This window comes from Triturus cristatus, chromosome 6, assembly GCF_964204655.1.
Source record: "Triturus cristatus chromosome 6, aTriCri1.1, whole genome shotgun sequence".
Classification (NCBI taxonomy): Eukaryota; Metazoa; Chordata; class Amphibia; order Caudata; family Salamandridae; genus Triturus; species Triturus cristatus.
The window spans coordinates 36,324,550-36,345,099 of record NC_140589.1 but is presented as its reverse complement, the minus strand read 5'-3'; the positions used below and the strand labels follow the sequence as shown (position 1 = coordinate 36,345,099).

The window sequence follows — 20,550 nt, the reverse complement described above, 5'->3', positions numbered from 1 at the left end:
CACTGACTCCAACACTGTCCACCTCATGCTCTGAACCACACTGAGTACAGCCCTCCACCACCTTCGACCACTGAATCCAACACTGTCCACCTCATGCTCTGAACCACACTGAGTACAGCCCTCCACCACCTTCAACCACTGACTCCAACACTGTCCACCCCATGCACTGAACGACACTGAGTACAGCCCTCCACCACCTTCGACCACTGACTCCAACACTGTCCACCTCATGCTCTGAACCACACTGAGTATAGCCCTCCACCACCTTCGACCCCTGAATCCCATTGAGTTAACCTCATGCACTGACCCACACTGTCTACGGCCCTCCACCACCTTCGACCACTGACTCCAACACTGTCCACCTCATGCTCTGAACCACACTGAGTTCAGCCCTCCACCACCTTCGACCCCTGAATCCAACACTGTCCACCTCATGCACTGACCCACACTGTGTACAGCCCTCCACTGCCTACGACCCCTGAATCCCATTGAGTTAACCTCATGCACTGACCCACACTGTCTACGCCCCTCCACCACCTTCGACCACTGACTCCAACACTGTCCACCTCATGCTCCGAACCACACTGAGTACAGCCCTCCACCACCTTCAACCACTGACTCCAACACTGTCCACCTCATGCTCTGAACCACACTGAGTACAGCCCTCCACCACCTTCGACTACTGACTCCAACACTGTCCACCTCATGCACTGACCCACACTGTGTACAGCCCTCCACCACCTTCGACCCCTGAATCCCATTGAGTTAACCTCATGCACTGACCCACACTGTCTACGCCCCTCCACCACCTTCGACCACTGACTCCAACACTGTCCACCTCATGCTCTGAACCACACTGAGTACAGCCCTCCACCACCTTTGACCACTGACTCCAACACTGTCCACCTCATGCACTGAACCACACTGTCTTCGGCCCGCCACCACCTTCGACCACTGACTCCAACACTGTCCACCTCATGCACTCAACCACACTGTCTTCTGTCCGCCACCACCTTCGACCACTGACTCCCATCGTGTCCACGTCATGCACTGAACCACACTGTCGACGGCCCTCCACCCCATGACACTGCATCCAACACTGTCCACCTCATGCTCTGAACCACACTGTTGACAGACCTCCACCCCATGACACTGCATCCGACACTGTCCACCTCATGCACTGAACCACACTGTCGACGGACCTCCACCCCATGACACTGCATCCGACACTGTCCACCTCATGCACTGAACCACACTGTCTATGGCCCTCCACCCCTACGACACTGCATCCAACACTGTCCACCTCATGCTCTGAACCACACTGTCGACGGACCTCCACCCCATGACACTGCATCCAACACTTTCCTCCTCATGCTCTGAACCACACTGAGTACGGCCCTCCACCACCTTCGACCACTGACTCCCATTGTGTCCACCTCATGCTCTGAACCACACTGTCCACAACCCTCCGCCCCCTTTGACGACTGCATCCCACACCGTCCACCTCATGAACTGAACTACACCATGCATGGCATCCCCCGCCTACGACCACTGCATCCTGTCCAGACCTCCGTTCTATCTCTGCACCTCATGCACTGGACCACACTATCGGGTACAAGGAGAGTGGGCTAGTGACCCATGGCCACCCCTCTCTGAGATTCCGGCAGCACGCAAGGCGTGAGCCTCCGGCACAGCCCTCCATTGTTGGTCATTAGGTGTTGAGTGACAGTGAGTAAAGAAATAACCACAGCCTTGTTCTGGTAGAAGTCAGTTCTATTAAATATTATTAATCATTAACAGGATTGTACGAAGAGTGTGTATTTACCTTTACATCTCTTCTCTCTGTTCGTTCCTCCATGGCTCACTAGCCTGGGCAGGACAGCAAGTTGTTGCCCCTGATGATTGTGCTGCGTGCCGTCTTCATTCCGCTCTTCATGCTCTGCAACGTCCACCCTCGCTTCTACATGCCTGTCTTCTTCGAACACGACGCCTGGTACATCGTCTTCATGATCATCTTTGCCTTCTCCAACGGCTACCTGGCCAGTCTCTGCATGTGCTTCGGGCCCAAGTAAGTGAGCTCTGCGGGGAGGGAGGGTGGCGGTGTAAGCTCATGGGCGCGAGGGCTGTGAGAACTAGTGCATCAGGGTACAGCTTCTGGGCACATTGCCAGGAAAAAAGAGGGCAGAGGCAAACAGGAGGACAGCAGTATTGTTCAATCAATTAATCAATCAGTATTTATAAAGTGCAACTCCACCCCAGAGGGTATCCGGGCACAGTATCACATGACCGTGCCCAATGTTTGTCAACGTGTGTCCACTTTTGATACATCAAGTCCAAAATACCCACCTGTAACAACGAACGCGAATATTGACTGCGCTATATGTTCAACTAGATCTGGTAGGAATAGATTTTCTATTTTTAGCACCTTAAAGATGTATGTTTGCCGCATGTGCACTTGTAGATAACATGTCATGAACACTTCTTCCATCTAGTGTTGGGCTTGGATGATTAAAAGTTATTTTTTTTCGAAGGAGTTTCATTTCTGAGGTGACTTGTAGTACCTCCCTTGAGCCCACAATGCACTGGGACACACATGACCAAAAGTGGAAATTTGTTGACGCTGAACGTCCAGGGAAGAAGTGTAATTCTATATTATATTGAAACTTACCTTCATGATCTAATGGTAGTCAATATTTTGCACTCTATAGTGGGCCAGTGCACAGTATATACACCACCATAAGATGGAGGGAAGAGGCACAGGAGAGCCGCCCGTGGGAAGGGAGGACGCATGGTTTAATGGTTACTTATAAGCTGATTTTGGCTTCTCCGCCATCATTTCTAAAGAGTCTAATTCCTGGTACCCAGAGATATAGTTTAACCAGCAAGTAAATTATTTCACATTGGATGTTTTTTTCATTCATTTACTCTTCATGAGATGCTGGTGTTATGGTCTGTGCACTTCAGCACCTAATTTTTATGCTACATTTTCCTTTTCAATAATTTTGTGCTTACTAAAGTTGTGTATTTAAAGGAGGTTACGATACTAACATTACGCATATGAAAGGGAGTGATCTAACTCAACACACCAAGGTCACTTTGCTGTGATTTGTAAATTAGGATCACAGATTCCGCTATCGATAGAGCTGGGTGTTGGTCGAAGGGAATCGAGTCGCGGTCTTCAGCACTAATAGCAGCTTTAGTAAGAAACTTGTGCAGCTCAAGAACTTGCTTTTTACGTCTCGCCTGACCCAGCGCATGCGCTGGTCTGGCGAGACATTTTGAGAGGGCTCCAAAAAGTGCTACCAGGCCAGCCTAGAGCTACAGTGCATGTGCGCGGGCGCGCGCGCTGCGCTTGACCGCAATTACTTTCACTTTCGCGTTTGATCGTTATGCAACTGTTGCATGGCTAAACACTTATAAGGTCCCAAAGGCGAGACCTATTGGCTATGCCAATGCTTGTTGACTATTTCTCGGAGGTGCCCCCTTTCACTGCTTGTGCGATGAAGACAGTTAATCACTGATGCAAACTACTCGAAAGGAAACTCACTTTTGTCAGCCTTATGATTCATGAACTGGTGAAGCCCAGGATGCGCAGTACCTGGATAATGCCCCCTACTTGAGCCAGGGAGAGGTGGTCACTGCCTACTTCTCTTTCATCATGAAATGTGGCTCAGTAGGAAGCCGTACCACCTGAACACATCATCATGAACAGCAGTCGTATACGTAAGATCGGTGGGGGCCCAGCAGTCAAGCACAGGACATCTTAACATACAACTTGCGTCGATGACCTCACCATGACCGACTGGGAAACCTTGATGGTAAGATGTCACCCCTTTTCCACTTTGCTTGTTCCTCGCACCTCCCTCCCACAGAGAGTTTAAGGAGACCTTACTAGACACAGTGTACAAGACTCTTTACCAGATTCCTATACGTCCCCACAGGACATCATATTCACCACGGCAGGACAAGCCTCGAGGATTGACATCTGTCCAGTCATGCTGAGTAACCCCTACCTCATTACCTTCAAGACCAACTCCAAGACTGCAAATACCATAAACAGCAAATCTGTATATAGACAATGCTAATACTGGACTGCTTAACGTAACCCCCACCTCGAAAGAACGCCAATCAATCTGTAACCTCAGGATGTGCCCACCTTCTACAACTGGACCTGCACTGCACTGGGCAACCAGAAACCACTACAGACCTCCACCACGACTAACCCAAGAAAGAAGAAGACCACAGGGCAGAATGAAAAGATCACAAAAGATCTTACAACACAAGTGGAGGAAAACCAAGGATGATGGTGACAGATCCATACTGCACCGCTGTCACAGAGCCGGCGAAGCAGCCATCAAGACCACAAAAAGACAACACCGCTCCACGTGCATAATCCAAGCTGACGGCAAATGAAAGAAACTCCAAATGATTCCAACAGAATTCCACAGTCCGAAAGGCCACATGCAGTGGCCCCACAGTGATGCGGTTTTACCAGTCCCCTTGTAAATACAGCCCCTGGCCCTTAGGACAACCGCAGCTTTGAACCAGCTTGCATTTTTCCATTTTACCCAGCGGTAAGGTGAATGCTCGTCTTGGATTTGTCAGCTTTCAGATAGCAGGTGCCAGTGTGAGGCCTTGACTCACCACCTGAAGCTCAACCCCGCAAAGGCAGAGATCATGACCTGTGGACAGTAGCAAAAACACCAGCCTATGGTATTGAGGCCCAAGGGACATGGGGCCAGACGTACGAACGCATGCTCTGGTCGCAAACCCTGCAACAAGAAAATGTGGTTTTCGAATATACTGAACCCATCTAGCAGTTCAATGGCGTTACCGAATCGCTAAATCGGCTCATGAAATATTTAGAAATCGCTATTTGGAAAGGGCATGCTTAGGGTGTCCCTTCCAAATAGTGTTTCTTTAGGGTATGCATTAATCTTATGTAACTGAAATCCTACAAAAAGACTGCTGAAAGGCAGTGGTAACCTGTCCGCAAACAGGAATGAGTCCCTAATGGACCATTTGCAAATGGTCAAAACAAAATTGGGGGGAGTAGGCAGTGGTCCATTGGACTCCTGCCTCCTCTTAAAAAATAGTATGAAAAACTTTACTTTTATTTTTTAAACGCATCCCATTCAAAAGATAAGCAAAGCATGGTTGTCCCCAATATAATTATATCAACCGCTGACTCTGGAATAGACCCAGAATGATAACCCTTCTACCAGAATGCGCATGGTCCAGAGCTGTGGAACTGTCCGACCGGCACATCATGCCTAGAGGACAGGCCGCGACTCAAACCGTGGAGCTCCACCCAGCGTAACCTGCCAATGAACCTGCCATACAGATGCAAATATCAATTGTACCTTTCCTGTCAAAACCAGAAGTGCCGGCTGCCACCCTGCGTCTGAAGACCCTTTACCTCCCTCATGACATATGGGACTTTAACCCAATCCGCCATCCTCAAACTTTTCAGACATAGTGAAGAATGTCTACCCTGCCTCCTTCCTCGAACCATAAGATGGAGGGCAGGTGATCTAGGCTTTATGATTGTCCTCCCACTATCAATTCAATATAATCCATGTCACCATATGATATTGTGTACCAATGCATCACATGGTCCGTCATCGTCAACGAGACAGGCATATACTGGATATAAAGGACCTGTGAACCTTGGTGTCCACTGGATGGTACAGATGCAGCTTATGCAGCCCACTCAACTAACCACTCACTACTAACCAGACCGGCCTGCCAAGACCAAAGAGATCCACCACGAATTGCTGGTCACCGGAGGACTGTAACGGAGTCCCCGGCAGGTCTCAAATACTCACATGCTCTGAGCACGGATGCTGTACTGACGGAAAGGATGTTCATTCATGCGTATTTTGGCAAATCCCTTCACTTGATGTGTCATAATAGCAATCATATACAGGAGGACTGTTACTTAGTCATTTGGGCAGATGTCTGATCCCCCCTCACGCTTCCTCAGCGCCTGTTACTTCTCCCAGATCCATATAATCCCAGAGTGGGTGACATCCCAGGAAATTGGACTTCGAACCTAAGACAAACAACCAACACAATGAGGGACCTGCCCAGCCAACCAGAGCTGCCAGCATCACACACTGTGGAAAAATGTGCATCTATTTCTCACAGTCCTTTCTTTAACTACTAAGAGATGCGCCCTCATACATGATAACTGTACCTCAGTTGTCATCGCACACAACACAGAATCCGTTCCCACGTGGTCTCCAAGCAAAGACAACACTTTTCCACCCACACATGGTACCTGTGTGAATAAGCACTGCACCTCCCCCACATGGGGGATAGTAAGTTCTATAGAAATGCCATACTACAATACCGTACACAATTACGTTCCCTTTCTAGCCTTCTCTACCTATCCATATACCTGGCGTGCCTTGGCAGCAGTCAGAGCCGTGCACTCATTGGGTGATGCGGGCGGTTCTCATCTTCAGACTTTATATATCAGGTGCCTACTTTTGGCAGCTTTTCCAGTGAGCTTCACTGAACCTCCGCTTACATTGCAAAGCAATCCTGGTCTAACTTTACAGAGCCTCCTTCCCGCCAAACTTGGGACTCCCCCAGCTCCTTTTAGAGGTGGAAGAACAACAGGTGCTGTGCCGATGGAGTTCAGCCGGCTCTGCCATCAGCAACCCTTGACCCGACACCACATCCTCTACAGGGCCACCAGGTCATTTATAGCTGCTGGCGCTTTGAAGGAGTGGACTAGAGCCACCTGGACAATGTGTTCATCTGCCGTTTACTAAGACCTGGTTCTGCATCAGAAGATGCTCATTGATCGTTCTAAACATGATAACTTTTCCGTCTGCGTGCAGGGATCCTGACACGCATCATAGCAATCTACCTATCCACGCCCTCCGATCTGCAGGAAGGGTGAAAAGCCCAGCATGTCCCTATGTTGCAATTCTCTGAGCAAAAACATATCGCAGGAGGTCTTCAAGATTTCAGACTGTTTGCAATACCGAGTAAATCCTTATTGAACCTACTTGGCAGCACTTGGGGCACAACCTGCTGTCTACATGACCAAGTACTAAGGACTGGGCAGCTGGGGCGGCTTCAATTGTAAGAGTTCAAAAAGGCCTCCTGCTCCTGTTGTTTAAAATCTTGGAGTAATCGAAGATAAAAAGAAGAGGATGAATTAACATTGGAGTCAGTTGGGCCGGGGAGACAAAGTCTAAAGCGATGAGTTTTTAAGTCTTATCTGAAAACTGAAAAGCTAGGGTCCATTCTCATGTAGTTCGGGATGGAGTGTCGCAATCCGGAGGCGAGGCAGGACACAGCCGGCTTTGATGGTTTGGTTTTCGGAATGCCCAGAATCCAACAGTCTCTGCCTCTTGCTTTTCTTTGACCACCCTGAGTTTGAGGTTATTGTTCAAATAACGAGGAAGGGCAGTGGATTGCCTTTTTTGTCATTCTTGCTCTGGAAATCAACTCTTGCTTCGAGTAGGAGCAACTGAAGATGCATGAGGATCTGGGAGATGTGAGCAGATTCCTTCTCTTCGGCAATTGGGCGGGCAGATCCATGTAGTATGGATCGAAGGGGTTCGATGGAGGAATTTGGAATGGCCAGCTCTGGAGTGAATCGGATGGAAACTGTCAGTTTAACTTTTCTTAGTAGGTGGAGTTGATAAGATGCTGCATTAGTTTTGCAATGTGGTCCTTTATGCTGAGATTATTGTCCAAGAAGTGGCCCCGTGACCTTGCATGAGGAACCAATGATGGAATGATAACTGAAGGATGGAGAACGGCCAAACAATTTTGAGCAGAGGAAGGGTTTTAAGTTGAGAAAGGGAGAAGGAATTAGGTCTTAGGAAAGTTTAGCTTCAAGCAGAGAGATATCACCCAGCTTCCTAAACTGCAGAGGGAGGATTTTATGGCTAGAGGCTCTGGTAGATCGGACGCACAAAGGAATAGCTGGGTGTCATCAGCAGATTGGTGAGTACAGATGGTATTTTCTTGAAAGAAAGTGAGTGAGGTGATCGTATGGAACCTTGTGGCACATGGAGGTGATTCAAAAAGCATGAGGCTTCACTAATTGGGATCTGGAAGTAATGCGATTCACACCAGCTCAGAACGGTTACTGCTAATCCCACTCCATGACCAAGAATCAGAAGAAGTAAATTATGCTCTGAAGAATCGAACAAGGTTAGAGAGACCTGAAGAACTTATAGGCATACCTCTCCCTCATCGAAGGGTTTAGAGCGTGATTGAGAACTTTCAGTACTTCATTTGGAGTGAAGCCCAGATGGTAAAGGGTTTTGAGATTGTCATTTGGGCGATGCAGCTCTTGGGATGCTACTGATCTTTGTTATTTTCCCAGGAAAGGCAGTTTTTGGACTGCTCTGAGGTTCTCAAGGGTGTTTAGGTCCAGGTTTTTTTTCTTGAGGCAGATGAGTGATTTAGCCAGGTTTCAGAGATTACGTGAAAATTCCTTTTTCTAAGGAGGACTTGCCTTTTTTTAGCAGAAGAGTTCAACGTCTTGTTTGCGTTTGTTGAGTAAGAAGGTCAGGCCATTTTCAACAAGATACAATCATCGGGTACATATTCACAGTGCAATACTTCGATGTAATAAAAAGCACAATTACAGCATAACAGCTCATGGCATCCGCCCCAAGCCATAATGAACCCCAACTCAATACACATTTAGACCTCTGGTATACTATGACACAGAAACTACTTACAGGCAAATATCTGAAATGTCATTACAACATGATACCTCAAAGATTCCACCCACTCCAGTGGGGACTATCCCATATGAGGTTTGTGATGAAGATGGTTGCGCAATTGCTAAGACGCAGGCTTTCAGGGGCCCCCAAATGTCCCTAGGTCTCGAGGTCAAACGTCTACTACCCCAGGCCACCGCAATTTCCCTTTACGCCAGCAATAATGCTATTGAGGTGTATCCTCGCAACTTCTTGGGAATGTTGCGAACATAACCTAACAAAGCCACTTGCGGTGTGGGCAGTAGGTCCAGATCAGTCATCTTGCACAGTACCCTATATACCTCAACCCAATACGCAGCAATTCTCGTGCAATTCCAGGTCATATGGGCAAAGTCAGCCTGTAAAGCCCCCCCATTTAGGGCATGTGTGTGGTCTGGATTGGACAATGGAATTAACTGTGCCATAAGACTTAAACGTATAAGGCAGTCACTTTATCACCTTACTCTTTCCAACCATGTATGTGTGTGCATACATTAATTGGAGAAAGGCAAGAAAAGAAGAGTATTACCTAACCAATCCAGTGTTTTTGTCTCAGGTGTATTATCACAATTCTTTTCACCAGTGTCTCGCATCACTCCTAAAATAGTAACACGAGTGCAGTGCTACACTCGACTGCCACCCACTTCACAAACACAGTTGACTCTTAATCATCGAGCTTGACAGATTGTACGTGTTGTTACCATTTAATGCCTTGAAAAAGGCCCAGGCCTGAGCGCCAATAAAGGGGCAAAACGTGTTGGCTGTTCATCTGCAAATGAAATAACTGAGGCTGTTTTCAAAATGGTCAAGTCACAATCATAAGCATTGAATGCCATTGATTGCTTAGATGTGCGACATATTTTTTGTATGCATGAGTAATCTGGGGAATTATGCATAATTAAAGAACTTTATGCATGGTTAACTATAGGTGAAGGCACTCGTCTCCTTAGATTCACTCATTTGCTAAAGGCTTCTGTGTATGACTAGCATGCTGACAGGGACCCATCCCTGCCTGACCACTGACTAACCTTGCTTTTCTCTTCTCTACTTTTCAGAAAAGTACTCCCCTATGAAGCCGAAACAGCAGGCAGCATCATGGCTTTCTTCCTCTCGCTGGGTCTGGCTCTGGGGGCCGCCTTCTCCTTCCTCTTCCGAAGCGTGGTGTAGTGGAGAGCCCAACAATCTGACCTCCTCCCAAGTCCTTCTCCTCCGGAATCGCCATGCTTCAGCGCTAGAGGAGGAGGAGAGGTCTGGTTTGGGGCCAGCCAAAGCAATACAAATACCAGTTTGCCTACCACAGACTTTTTGTTCCTTGGAACTATTTTAAGCTGTATATATATATATACTAACGTTTTCCACAGTATTTCAACCACCTTCAAGTTTACATACGCTACTAAAATGACAACTAGTTATTTTTTTTATGAAAAAAAACAAATATTTTGTTTGTATTATTTTTTGACTGCCTTCAGATAGTATATTGTGAAGTTGTGCCAAAGTATAAATGTTTGCATCTTTTTTGAAAGTTGCTTAGAAAACATCTCTTTGCGTCCCTCGCCTTTGTCTTTCCTCCAGCATGACTACCTTCATATGTGGCACGTGGACTGGTCCACGTAAGATACCTGTGGGTAGATAGAGCACTCAAAGCCAGAATTGACCATAACTCAAAAACACGTTGCAGCTTTAATAAGTAGTGGATTTACAGCAGCACCCCCTAAACAGCCGAACACTCACTCGAAGTTTCGGACTTGTCGGCACAATTTTCCCATATGAAAAGAGGCCCTCAAGTCCTGTTTCCTGGCTTCGATTGATATACTGACGCAGGCAACCAAGGCCTCTTGGGGGCACGGGTAAGTTGAGTTGTGGGTCCCTGTCCATGGGGCGATGTTCTTATAGTTGGATGTTCCACAACTGACAAAATGTAAAACCTCTCAACTACTGTAAATAGTACAACATTAATGTAAAAATAAATTTTAATACCTTCATTTTTCTTTTTTCAATAACCTTGCAGCAGATATACAAATACAGGGGCAATACTGGCAGTAATTAGCAGAGCGGTCTCTGGTACACCAGCCAATGTGGCACAACGGAATCCTTCTCTCCAACCATTAATGCTCATTTCCCCCATCAGGCTCACTCGTGCTTGTATCGGATCCACGCAGGTCATTCTCATCTAAATTAGTGTTCCAAAATACTGCACACATTTCCCTCTATTCCCCGAGGTCATCTACCAATTTCTCATCCCTTCTGCTCAATTTCATACACAAAATTATTGTAAAATGTATGCAAAGTCCCTGAACACGCTGTAGAAGGTATGTTGTATATAGGTGATATTGCTATTGAATTTTGTATTCAAATTAATCTTAAAACTCTTAAAAACTGTGTCCAAATTTCTTTTAAATGCTGTGCTATTTCACACAGTTTCACCAGTTTTGATACTTTCAACTCATCTATATTTACAAATCTGCCAGCGTTGCTGCTGTTTGTACCCAAAGTTTTAAAAGTGTTAACATCCAATAAGCCTAGAAGACCTGAAAGGTAAAGTCCTAGAATTCTCATTCAACATATTTAATAACTCCCAAATTCTGAGTTACATTTCCAACAATTTAGTCTCATGATCTAAATTTCCTAATTTTCAAAGGTTTCCAATGTTTTGTGTTTCAATTTCTATAGTACCAGATTCCCAGACATATCTATTTGAACCTTCTCTGTTGGTGAGAGAGGCTGCCACCATTCCAGCTCAGATGACAACCCTCTTGTCCACCCAGCCCAATCTACATTCATAAATAGCTTCCATTGAAGTCATTGCTAGTTTTACATTCAACACAATAAAGTAGTTACTCACCCTTACAGGCTTCCAAATATTCACCACTTTTTGTTATCATGTAGATCTCACTGGTGACCTTAACATGAATTCACCACATTCTTAATAATTTCAGTTCTTTCCCATTTAAGACATATTGATCAAGAATTGTCTGCTTAAATCCTGAAATGATCTCATATGATTTCCATCTTGACTTGGCCGAATTCATTAGCTTATGATTAAGGCTTTCAGTTTTCCATTTTTACTGATTTTTACAGATACATACAGACAGAAAACATGTTTCCTGTCTGTATGTATGTTTAAAAATGGAAATATACAGAAAATTGTGCATCTTTTGAGTGACTTTTCATACTGACTTTATTGGTTGAATGAATGTGAAAATATACAATTTTTCAACTTAATTTAATCACATAACACAAAATAAATATGGATAAATACGGCTAAGATGGCTGAAAAATTAACATTCATAAATACTGCTAAGATGGTTAAAAAATAAATATGGATAAATACAGACAGACATGTTAAAACAAATTGTACAATAAAACTGGGACCCCACTTATGATTAACTTGAATCTCAGGATTATTCCATACATGGGGGAAATCACCTCTTCTGTTACGTTAATTGGATTTGTTGAGGGCAGCGGTTACCCTGGGGTGTCCTGGCGCTAAACATTCACCGCTCAAACATTCACCGCTCTGCCAATTTGAGATAGAAAGGATCTGCTAGTTAACATCAACTTGGAACATGAGTGGTCGCTGAGGTCTTCAGATCTCCCAGAGAATAAGATTCAGAGGAACTGTGCCTGGTCTGCGCTTCTCAGTTATTACATACAAAACTAAGGGGCAAGAAGAGACGCGACTGCCCAAGGTAACTGTCTCCCACATAATCTCAAAAGGCACAAAAAGGTCATCTCAGGCAATGGATTTATGATGGTTTCACTTAACCCTAATGGATGGGTTTGTGAGATTTAGACATGTGAATGTGTCTGGTGCTTCCTGAAAAATGTAGGCGAACCATCACACACCTGCCCAGGTGTCATGCTTCGTCATAGGGTTGTCTGCATCCGCTCAACACGGGGCAAATGGCCTCAATCAACTTAGTCAAGAGCTCTTAGGTGGTGATTGTGGACTCACCAGGTGGTGAGGTACATAGTGGATCACAATACGGCAAAAAATCCCTGCAGTGGTACTCATATCAATGTATTGTACTCAGTGGGTACGTCACTATGGGATATTAAAAACAGAAGGGGGTGGTCTCAGGGAGTAATAATGTTCCCAGAACCCTGGATTCAGTCGTCATGTTCCAGCTGTCTTTATGAGCCGCTGGGAGTCGAGGGCCTAACCAGCTGGTGCAGCACCTAAGGGACACTCGCATTCTCTGCCCGCCCTCTCCGTGCCGGCGTGATATTCTTTGGCACTGTAGCACACCTGGGACTGGGGTTGGCCGGTGGAAACCGACAGGCCATTGTGAGCTGATCTCATAAGCAGGCGGCGGTGAGTAACTGGTATAGTCCCGGACCCCGTCTTGAACTTACTACACCCTACTATACCAACATGGCAAGCGGGCGTGGGACACCTCAGGCCAAGCTTGAGAAGTATGCATGGCAGAAGGGCCAAGACAAGAAGCAACCGAGACCGAATCTAGCGGCAAGAACCCAGAACCCTCGCTACAGGACATTCTTGCTGCTGTCACGTAGGTGCGCATCTCCCTAGAAGGTCGCAGTGACTCCGTCGCCTCGGAGGTCTCATTGATTAGAACAGACATGCAGAAGATAGCTGAACATGTGTGCGATGTGGAAAGTGCGACTAAGGACCTTTTGACAGACACCGACCTCCTCAAACACCAGGTGGCTGACCTCCAGACTACCCAGGAATCCAAGGCCCTGCAACTGGACGACTATGAAGGCCGTATGCGGCGTAACAACATCCGTATTTTGGGAGTGCCAGAACGGGCCGAAGGGCCTGTTGCAGATCTCTTTGTCAAAGATCTGATCCTTAAACGTGTACATCGGGTGCCGGGGGAAGAGCCAGGCCCGGCGCACTGCCTCGACCGCTCTTCAAGTGTCTTCAACTTCTGCAACAGGGATGTCATCTTGCAGACGGCACGAATGGTTCCGCCACTGTCTCTGGACAACAGTAAAATCACGATTTTTCCGGACTTTACCCTGCGAAACAACGTCGCAGCTTCCTGGACGTGAAGCGTGCGCTCCAGGACCAAAACATCAAATATTCCATGCTCTTCCCCACCGAGCTGCGTGTGGAATCAGAGGGGAAGGTGTTTTTTTGACTAGCCCTGAGGACACCTGGGACTGGTTCGAGGGCTGGAGGACAGTTCAAAAACGTCATCAAAGGTCTGCGGCCGACAGATCCATCGACGACAGGTCAAGCCCGCGGACGAGATCCCCGCCGAGTGATGCTTCGACAACGCAGAGCCCAACTGGGTACGGTTTGGTAGCTTGACATTGGGGTGATTGGCCTTTGACCGTGGGGGTCTACTGAGCGGAATCTTAGCAGACACGCTGTGCCTTGTTGACATTCCACCATGGTTTAGTTTTCCGTTACTGTATCAGGCCTCACATTGTTCACATTTGCATTGCTGCTGGCCTCTGGGGGAGATGAACTACCCATATTTGTACTCCGACAACACGCCTTTCTGCACTAGGTCCCAAGGATGGGATCGGCAATTGAGGGTGTTGCGAGCTGTTCCGTGGCCATCTTGACGTTCCATATGATGGGTTTAGGGGAACAGACTGCTCTGGAATCGTCAGCCCTCCACTTGCTCCCTAACAGTCTACATACTCCAAATGACTAGCTTGCCAATATGGTTTGTCTCAATGGGGTTGACGTTGTTTCTTGTGTTCTCCTTGATTACAGTTTATTATGTTCCAATCACTGGCCGGGGGGGGGGGGGTCTTATGACGGGAATGCACATTCTCTTACAGGATTGATGCCTCAGGGAGTGGGGTTGGATCACGTCCCTAATTCTGTTCAGGGTGGGCGGCAGGCACTCTGCGAGTTTGGGGTGGTGGGTGGTTTTATGCCTGCTGTGCAGGGAGGCAGGGTGGGGAGTGGGTGTTCAGTGTTGGGGGATCAGGGGGAGTATGTTTATTCTGTTTTGATTTTTGTGTTTCTATGATGTTCTTTTTCGCTTCCCCTCTTGCTGGGGTGTTTTGTTATCTATTGCCGCACTTTTTGGTATCTACAGTACTATATGTCCACATCCAGGGGCTTAACGCTGTGCCATGGGGAGCGCAGGGTGCCCACAGGGTTACATACACCACAGCATTTGCATCACTTCGAGACATGCGGCTTTACACCTGGACTCTCGAAGGGCTGACCTGTGTGTCCTACCCTCAATGCATGAACACAGACTTGTCCTTTGCCCTCTGGCTCTACCCTACCCATCCTTCTCTCGCTACATGAGATCACACTTAACACTTAAATTCCTCACATGGAATGTCAATGGCTTGGGACATAAAATTAAGCGGGGAGTGGTCCTTCAAAACTACGGCAGGCGCCGGACATTGTTCTTCTTCAAGAGTCACACTTAATTGGTAACTCATGCAGCACCCTGAATAGATGGGGATACCGTTTGGCCTCCCACTCAGGGTTAACATCTGGCTCTCAGGGGATGGGGATACTCCTACGCAGGGGATGTCCTTACTTAATGAACAGGGTCTGGTCGGATGATCAGGGTCGATTTGTGGTGATCTGTGGCACATGGGAGGGACAGGCCGTCAATGTTATTTCCTGGAATGCAGCGTCCTCTGTTGCGAGATCTTGGGAAGCTTCTGCTTGACCTACCCTTGGGGCTGCTGGTGTCTGGGGGGGGGGGGTGGGGGGGGGGATTTTAACCTTGCTGTAGATGGCACCATTGACCGCCTTCCACCCCGCAGGGGCACCCCAGGGGGGTCTCTGCTGGCAGAGTTCTTGGTTGCCATGGGCCTGGTTGATGTCTGGCGGCGACTAGACCCGACCATCGTGCAGGTTACATTTCATTCTGGTGCCCATAACAGTCAATCACGCTGTGAGAAGTTGGCCTGATATGTAGTGCTCACTATTCTAGTGATCACTGTGTATCATTCCAAACGACCCTTATTGATGATTGGTTGTAAGTCAACCTTATAGACCAGCTATCCTAGTAGCGTGGACAAGAGCAGTCTTCAGGCTAAACTCTAGAGGGCGTGTTAAGCCAGCTGTTTACCATCACATATACCCCTTGAACACCAAGTGAAAGGACACCACACAAGTTGTTATGAAAATAAAGGATATTTATTTATAACAAGACTACCCTGGCTCTTTATGAGTCAGGGAGCTAAGCACACTACAAAACTCTTATGAAAATACTTCTGGTTGCACAATTTACACAAATGCCCGAAGGGCACGAAACCATTTACACTGCAAGTGGAATGGGAAAGGTTAGATAGTTTAAAGTTACTGATTCCGGAGGAATCCGATCAGTGGGACTAAACGAAAAAGGAACTGGACCCTTGTAGAGTGAACCTATGTTGGAGCACCGAGATGCTCGAGTTACCTAGCCCAGAGGCTGCGGCTGCGTGGGGTTCAGCAAGATGTCGGGAGTCCTCGTTGTAGTCTCAGGAGCCTGAAAGAAGAAGTTGCTGGCAGGCGACCAGTGTTGATGTTCAGAGAGATCCAAGCCTGGATCGGTGATGAAGAAAACCTGAAAGCAGAGGGGACTCAGTTCTCAACCGCTAGCCAGCGATCGTGTGGGTACCAGGAAGGTACCGGCTGAAGTCACCTCGACCAGGTGAGTGGATGACGTCGGACTCGGCTGTTCCTCGGACCAGGAGGCGCGGCGGCGACCAGGCTGGAGGGCGAGCTGTCCCACGAAGGTGTCTGCTGTCGATGATGCTGGGCCCAGGAATGGGGCAGCAGGTCTTGGCAGTGGCAAACCCACGCGGTGGAGTCAAGATGGCGTCGGGAGTGGACCAGGAGGGTCCGAGGTACTCCTCTGTTGAAGGGGAGCAAGAGCCAGTCTGAAGCAACCAGACCAGTGATGAAAGTCTGTCGTGGTGCGTTGTGAAGAGGGCCACAAGCCGGTCGGCGAGTGGCCGGACAACGCGGTGAGCAACAAGGAGCAGAAGGGCCCCCACGCAGATCTCGTGGATGCTGGGGAGGCAGACTTCGGTGCTTGAGCCGCTCAGGGTTAGGGCTTCTCAAACCCTAGGTGCACTCACTCGAGGGTCCCTCGGTGGGCGTGCTAGATAAGCGTCGTGCAGGTTCTGAAGATGGCCGGTCCCGCAGGTCTCGTCACACCTACGAATCTCAGCTGGGCTGACGATGTAGGTAGAGGTCAGAGATGGCAGGGAACCCGGGTCTCGTCGAGCTGGGCATTCTTGATCCGTGGGAGAGACGTACAGCAAACCGCAAGCGCTTAGGTGGTGCCTGCTGGTGCAGGGTGGCTACTCCTTAGCCACAAGGGAGAGTCTTCAGAAATAGTCAAGAGTTCCTTTCGTGGAAAGTAGTTCAAGATTCAGAATTATCCAATTTGGGAAGGGGACCCGCTCCCACCTTTATTCTAGGAAAAAGGGGCTGGCCCGTGACTAGGTCCTACCTATGGGTGGGACCAGGAGGGGGTGGTTACACCCCTATCCTTTGTCCGACTTCGCCCCAGCTCAGGGGCTGGTGTGCCCCCGAAACTGGTTTGAGCCGGGCTATGCACAGTGAGCACCGGGGTGCCACTTGCAATCACCTTCCTTTCAGCCCTGCCTACCTGGGATACACAAACCCTGTCTGGGATGGTGCTAACACCGCCCTCGACAGGAAACCCTTTGTCCAAGCTCCCCTCGCTGGAAGGTCTCCCAGCAGCAGGAGGTCAGACTTGTGTCTGGTGGCAGCATCCATGTTGTGATGCTGAGGCTTGAGTCAACTTTAACCGGGGTTCAAGGTTACTTCCATGTCGTGTCCCTCTAGAAGGGTGGAATGCTAACCCCGTCGCCAGAACTGGCGAGGGGTTCGTATTCCAATTCGTATGACACCTTACTCGACATGTTTGGGTGATGCGATGCCAAAGTTAGCAAATAACCGCGAGGATTATAATGCACTTTAAGGTAGTTGGCCCGCGTCACCATGGAACGGCTATTAGGATTTGGCTCCGCAAGCCGTCGACGGGCTCAGCTCGCGCCAGAGCACCATCTCACATGATTCCCAGCACTCTGCCTTCAGGATTGATAAGGCCTGCCATAGGAGTGACTGACAGGAATCCATGCGTCCATTTTAGGGTTAGGTATAGGAATACTACACCTACAGCAACGGGTGATTACACCACCTTGCCCCAGCTGTCGTGCAGCCAGTTGTGTCAGATTTGGGCGGCCATCCAGGGGTGGCATAATACATGCTGCAGCCCCTGGTAGGCCCTGGGTACACCGATGCCCTGGATACCTGTGGTATGCTGATACAGGGACTGATAAGGCGGCCCAGTTCCAATTAGTGGATGCACCTAATGTACATATGTGTTAATTTCGAGAGAGAACAGCTAGGCTGTGGGTCTGATTGGCAGGCCCGCAGCCGGGGAAAGTCATAAACCAATGAAGCAAAAGCAAAAAATCTGGGTGATCATAGGATTGCAGACCCTACTCTCCTACATGACCCCCCCCCCAAACTTTGGGACAATAAGCTAACCTTGACCAGGTGAGTCTTCTTGCTCTAAGTGGAAATACCTGGAGAGCCCATCTGCATTGCCATGATCAGTGCCAGGTCTTTGCTCCACTGTGAAGTCCATCCCCTGTAGGGAAATGGACCACCTAAGTAGTTTGGGGTTTTCACCCTTCATTTGATTTAGCCACAAGAGGGGCTCATGGTCGGTCTGAATCTTGAAGTGAGTGCCAAACAAGTATGGCCTCAACTTCTTCAGGGCCCAAACCACAGCAAAGGCCTCCCTCTCAATAGCTGACCAATTCTTCTCTCTGGGGGTCAGCCTCCTGCTAATGAAAGCTATGGGCTGGTCATGACCATCAAAATTCAGCTGAGATAGAACAGCTCCCACACCCAACTCCGAAGCGTCTGTTTGGACAATGAATGTTTTGGAGTAGTCTGGACTCTTTAGGATAGGTGCTGTGCACATGGCCTGCTTTAGGTCATCGAATGCCTTTTGACAGCTGGCTGTCCACTGAACTTTTTTTGGCATCTTCTTACTTGTCAGACCGTTTAGCGGGGTCACAATGGATCCATAATTTCTGACAAATTTCCGGTAATAATCAGTCAGGCCCAAGAAAGCTCGAACCTGAGTCTGGGTGGTTGGAGGAGCCCAGTCCTGGATGGCCTGTATTTTGCTCTCCAATGGCTGAACCTGGCCTCCACCTACAAGGTGGCCCAGGTATACAACCTGTGTCTGCCCTATCTGGCACTTAGTGGCCTTGATAGTGAGGCCTGCCTTCTGCAGAGCCTCTAACACTTTCCTCAGGTGGACCAGGTGATCCTCCCAGGTGGAGCTAAAGACAGCGATATCGTCCAGATACGCCGCGCAGAAGTCGTCCAACCCAGTGAGAACTTGATTCACCAGCCTTTGGAAGGTGGCAGGTGAATTTTTCAAACCAAAGGGCATTACCACGAACTGATAATGCCCACCCGGGGTAGAAAATGCTGTTTTGGGCTTGGCCTCCTCAGCTAACCTGATTTGCCAATACCCAGCTGTCAGGTTGTGATCTTCGGGATTCGGCGGGCTGGAAAAGCAGGCAAGGAGGCCGTATATAGTGTGCAATAGTCTACTTTATTGTGTCCAAGGTACGGTGTGCAACAGGATAGAATACAGGTCTTCTGCAGGAGGAGGGGTAGAAACGATGTGCGGCCCCGTCGGTTGCGGTCGTCGTCACCGAAGGTCTTCTGCTGTCCAAGTCGCCGACGTTGGTCCCAGGAAGGGGGAAGGACGGACACCTCGAAGGGCAGTGAGACAAAACACAGAAGGAGCCGTTAGTCCTGCGGACACTCTATGTCGCTGCCGTAACCTTCACCGGGAGTGGTAAAAGTGGAGGGGAGTGTGAGGAGAAGGGACGAGGAAAAAGAGGGATAAGTCGAAGAAAGATAGGTGTTCGGAAAAGGGGTTGAGTGGGGTACTATTTACAAAGCGTGAGGTGCTGTACAATGGATACGGAGAGATCCTATCAGTGTGCAGGGGTGCTAACAGGAGAGAGGCTATATACATCTATCTACAGAGAGTCTAGGGTACACACGGGTACTGTAGAGTACTATACGGAAGGAAAAGCTGGTACTCACGGGCTCCGCCGTAACTCTCATCCGAGTTACGGCCGCTCTTCAGCCTCCTCCGGGGGACTCCACCAGTCTTCCGACCACTCTTCTGGTTCGCCGCTCTCGTCCTCTCCTGTCGCCGTATCTCCTGCCGAACTCTCCTGCCACGATCCTTCGACGACTTCTGCTTCCTGTCTTCCGGCTTTTCTGTCTCCGGCGGGGAACGGGTAGGAGGGACTTCCGGGAATCAGGGGTTGTCCTTCCGGTGGGTCGCTGTTCGGGATTGGCTCCTGTAAGTAAAAGAGGGGCGGGATTCCTGGGGTCACCGAGGTTGTGGTTGAAACCCTGGATGGACTGTCCGGGCAGGGAGGATTGAGCGGAAAGGACGCCCCGGACAGGGTAAGTAAGGGGGGCCAGATCCGAGGTAGGGAGTCTCCGTTACATTCCCTTTCCCTAGCTGTCTTTCTTGTATCCGGTGTGGACAGTGGATAGCGAGAGAGGAAGTCCGCGTTACCCTGTTCTATGCCTTTTCGATGTACTGTTTTGAAGCGGTACGGTTGGAGGGCCAGGAACCACCGCAGGACACGGTCATTGTGCCCCTTGTTCCGGGCCATCCACTCAAGGGGGGCGTGATCGGTGAAGATGGTAAAGTCACGCCCTTCTAGGTAGTAACGGAGACTGTCCACTGCCCATTTAATTGCCAAAGCTTCTTTCTCCACGACGGCATAATTCCGTTCTCGAGGAAACAGTTTCCTGCTGAGGTAAAGAATGGGTCTTTCGTTCCCC

At 48.7% G+C, this 20,550-nt stretch overlaps 1 protein-coding gene across 9 annotated transcripts in view; it reads left to right on the top strand.

Annotated features, from left to right (window-relative positions):
* Positions 1-10,275, top strand: part of SLC29A1 (solute carrier family 29 member 1 (Augustine blood group)) — a 1,214,204-nt gene extending 1,203,929 nt beyond the window's left edge. For all 9 annotated transcript variants that reach the window (XM_085610197.1, XM_085610199.1, XM_085610192.1 and 6 more), the window contains 2 exons: positions 1,869-2,068; positions 9,794-10,275. In XM_085610197.1, the coding sequence (XP_085466323.1) occupies positions 1,869-2,068; positions 9,794-9,905 (312 nt within the window). In that variant the 3' untranslated portion in view covers positions 9,906-10,275. The remainder of the gene's footprint in view (positions 1-1,868; positions 2,069-9,793) is intronic.
* Positions 10,276-20,550: the final 10,275 nt, after the last annotated feature.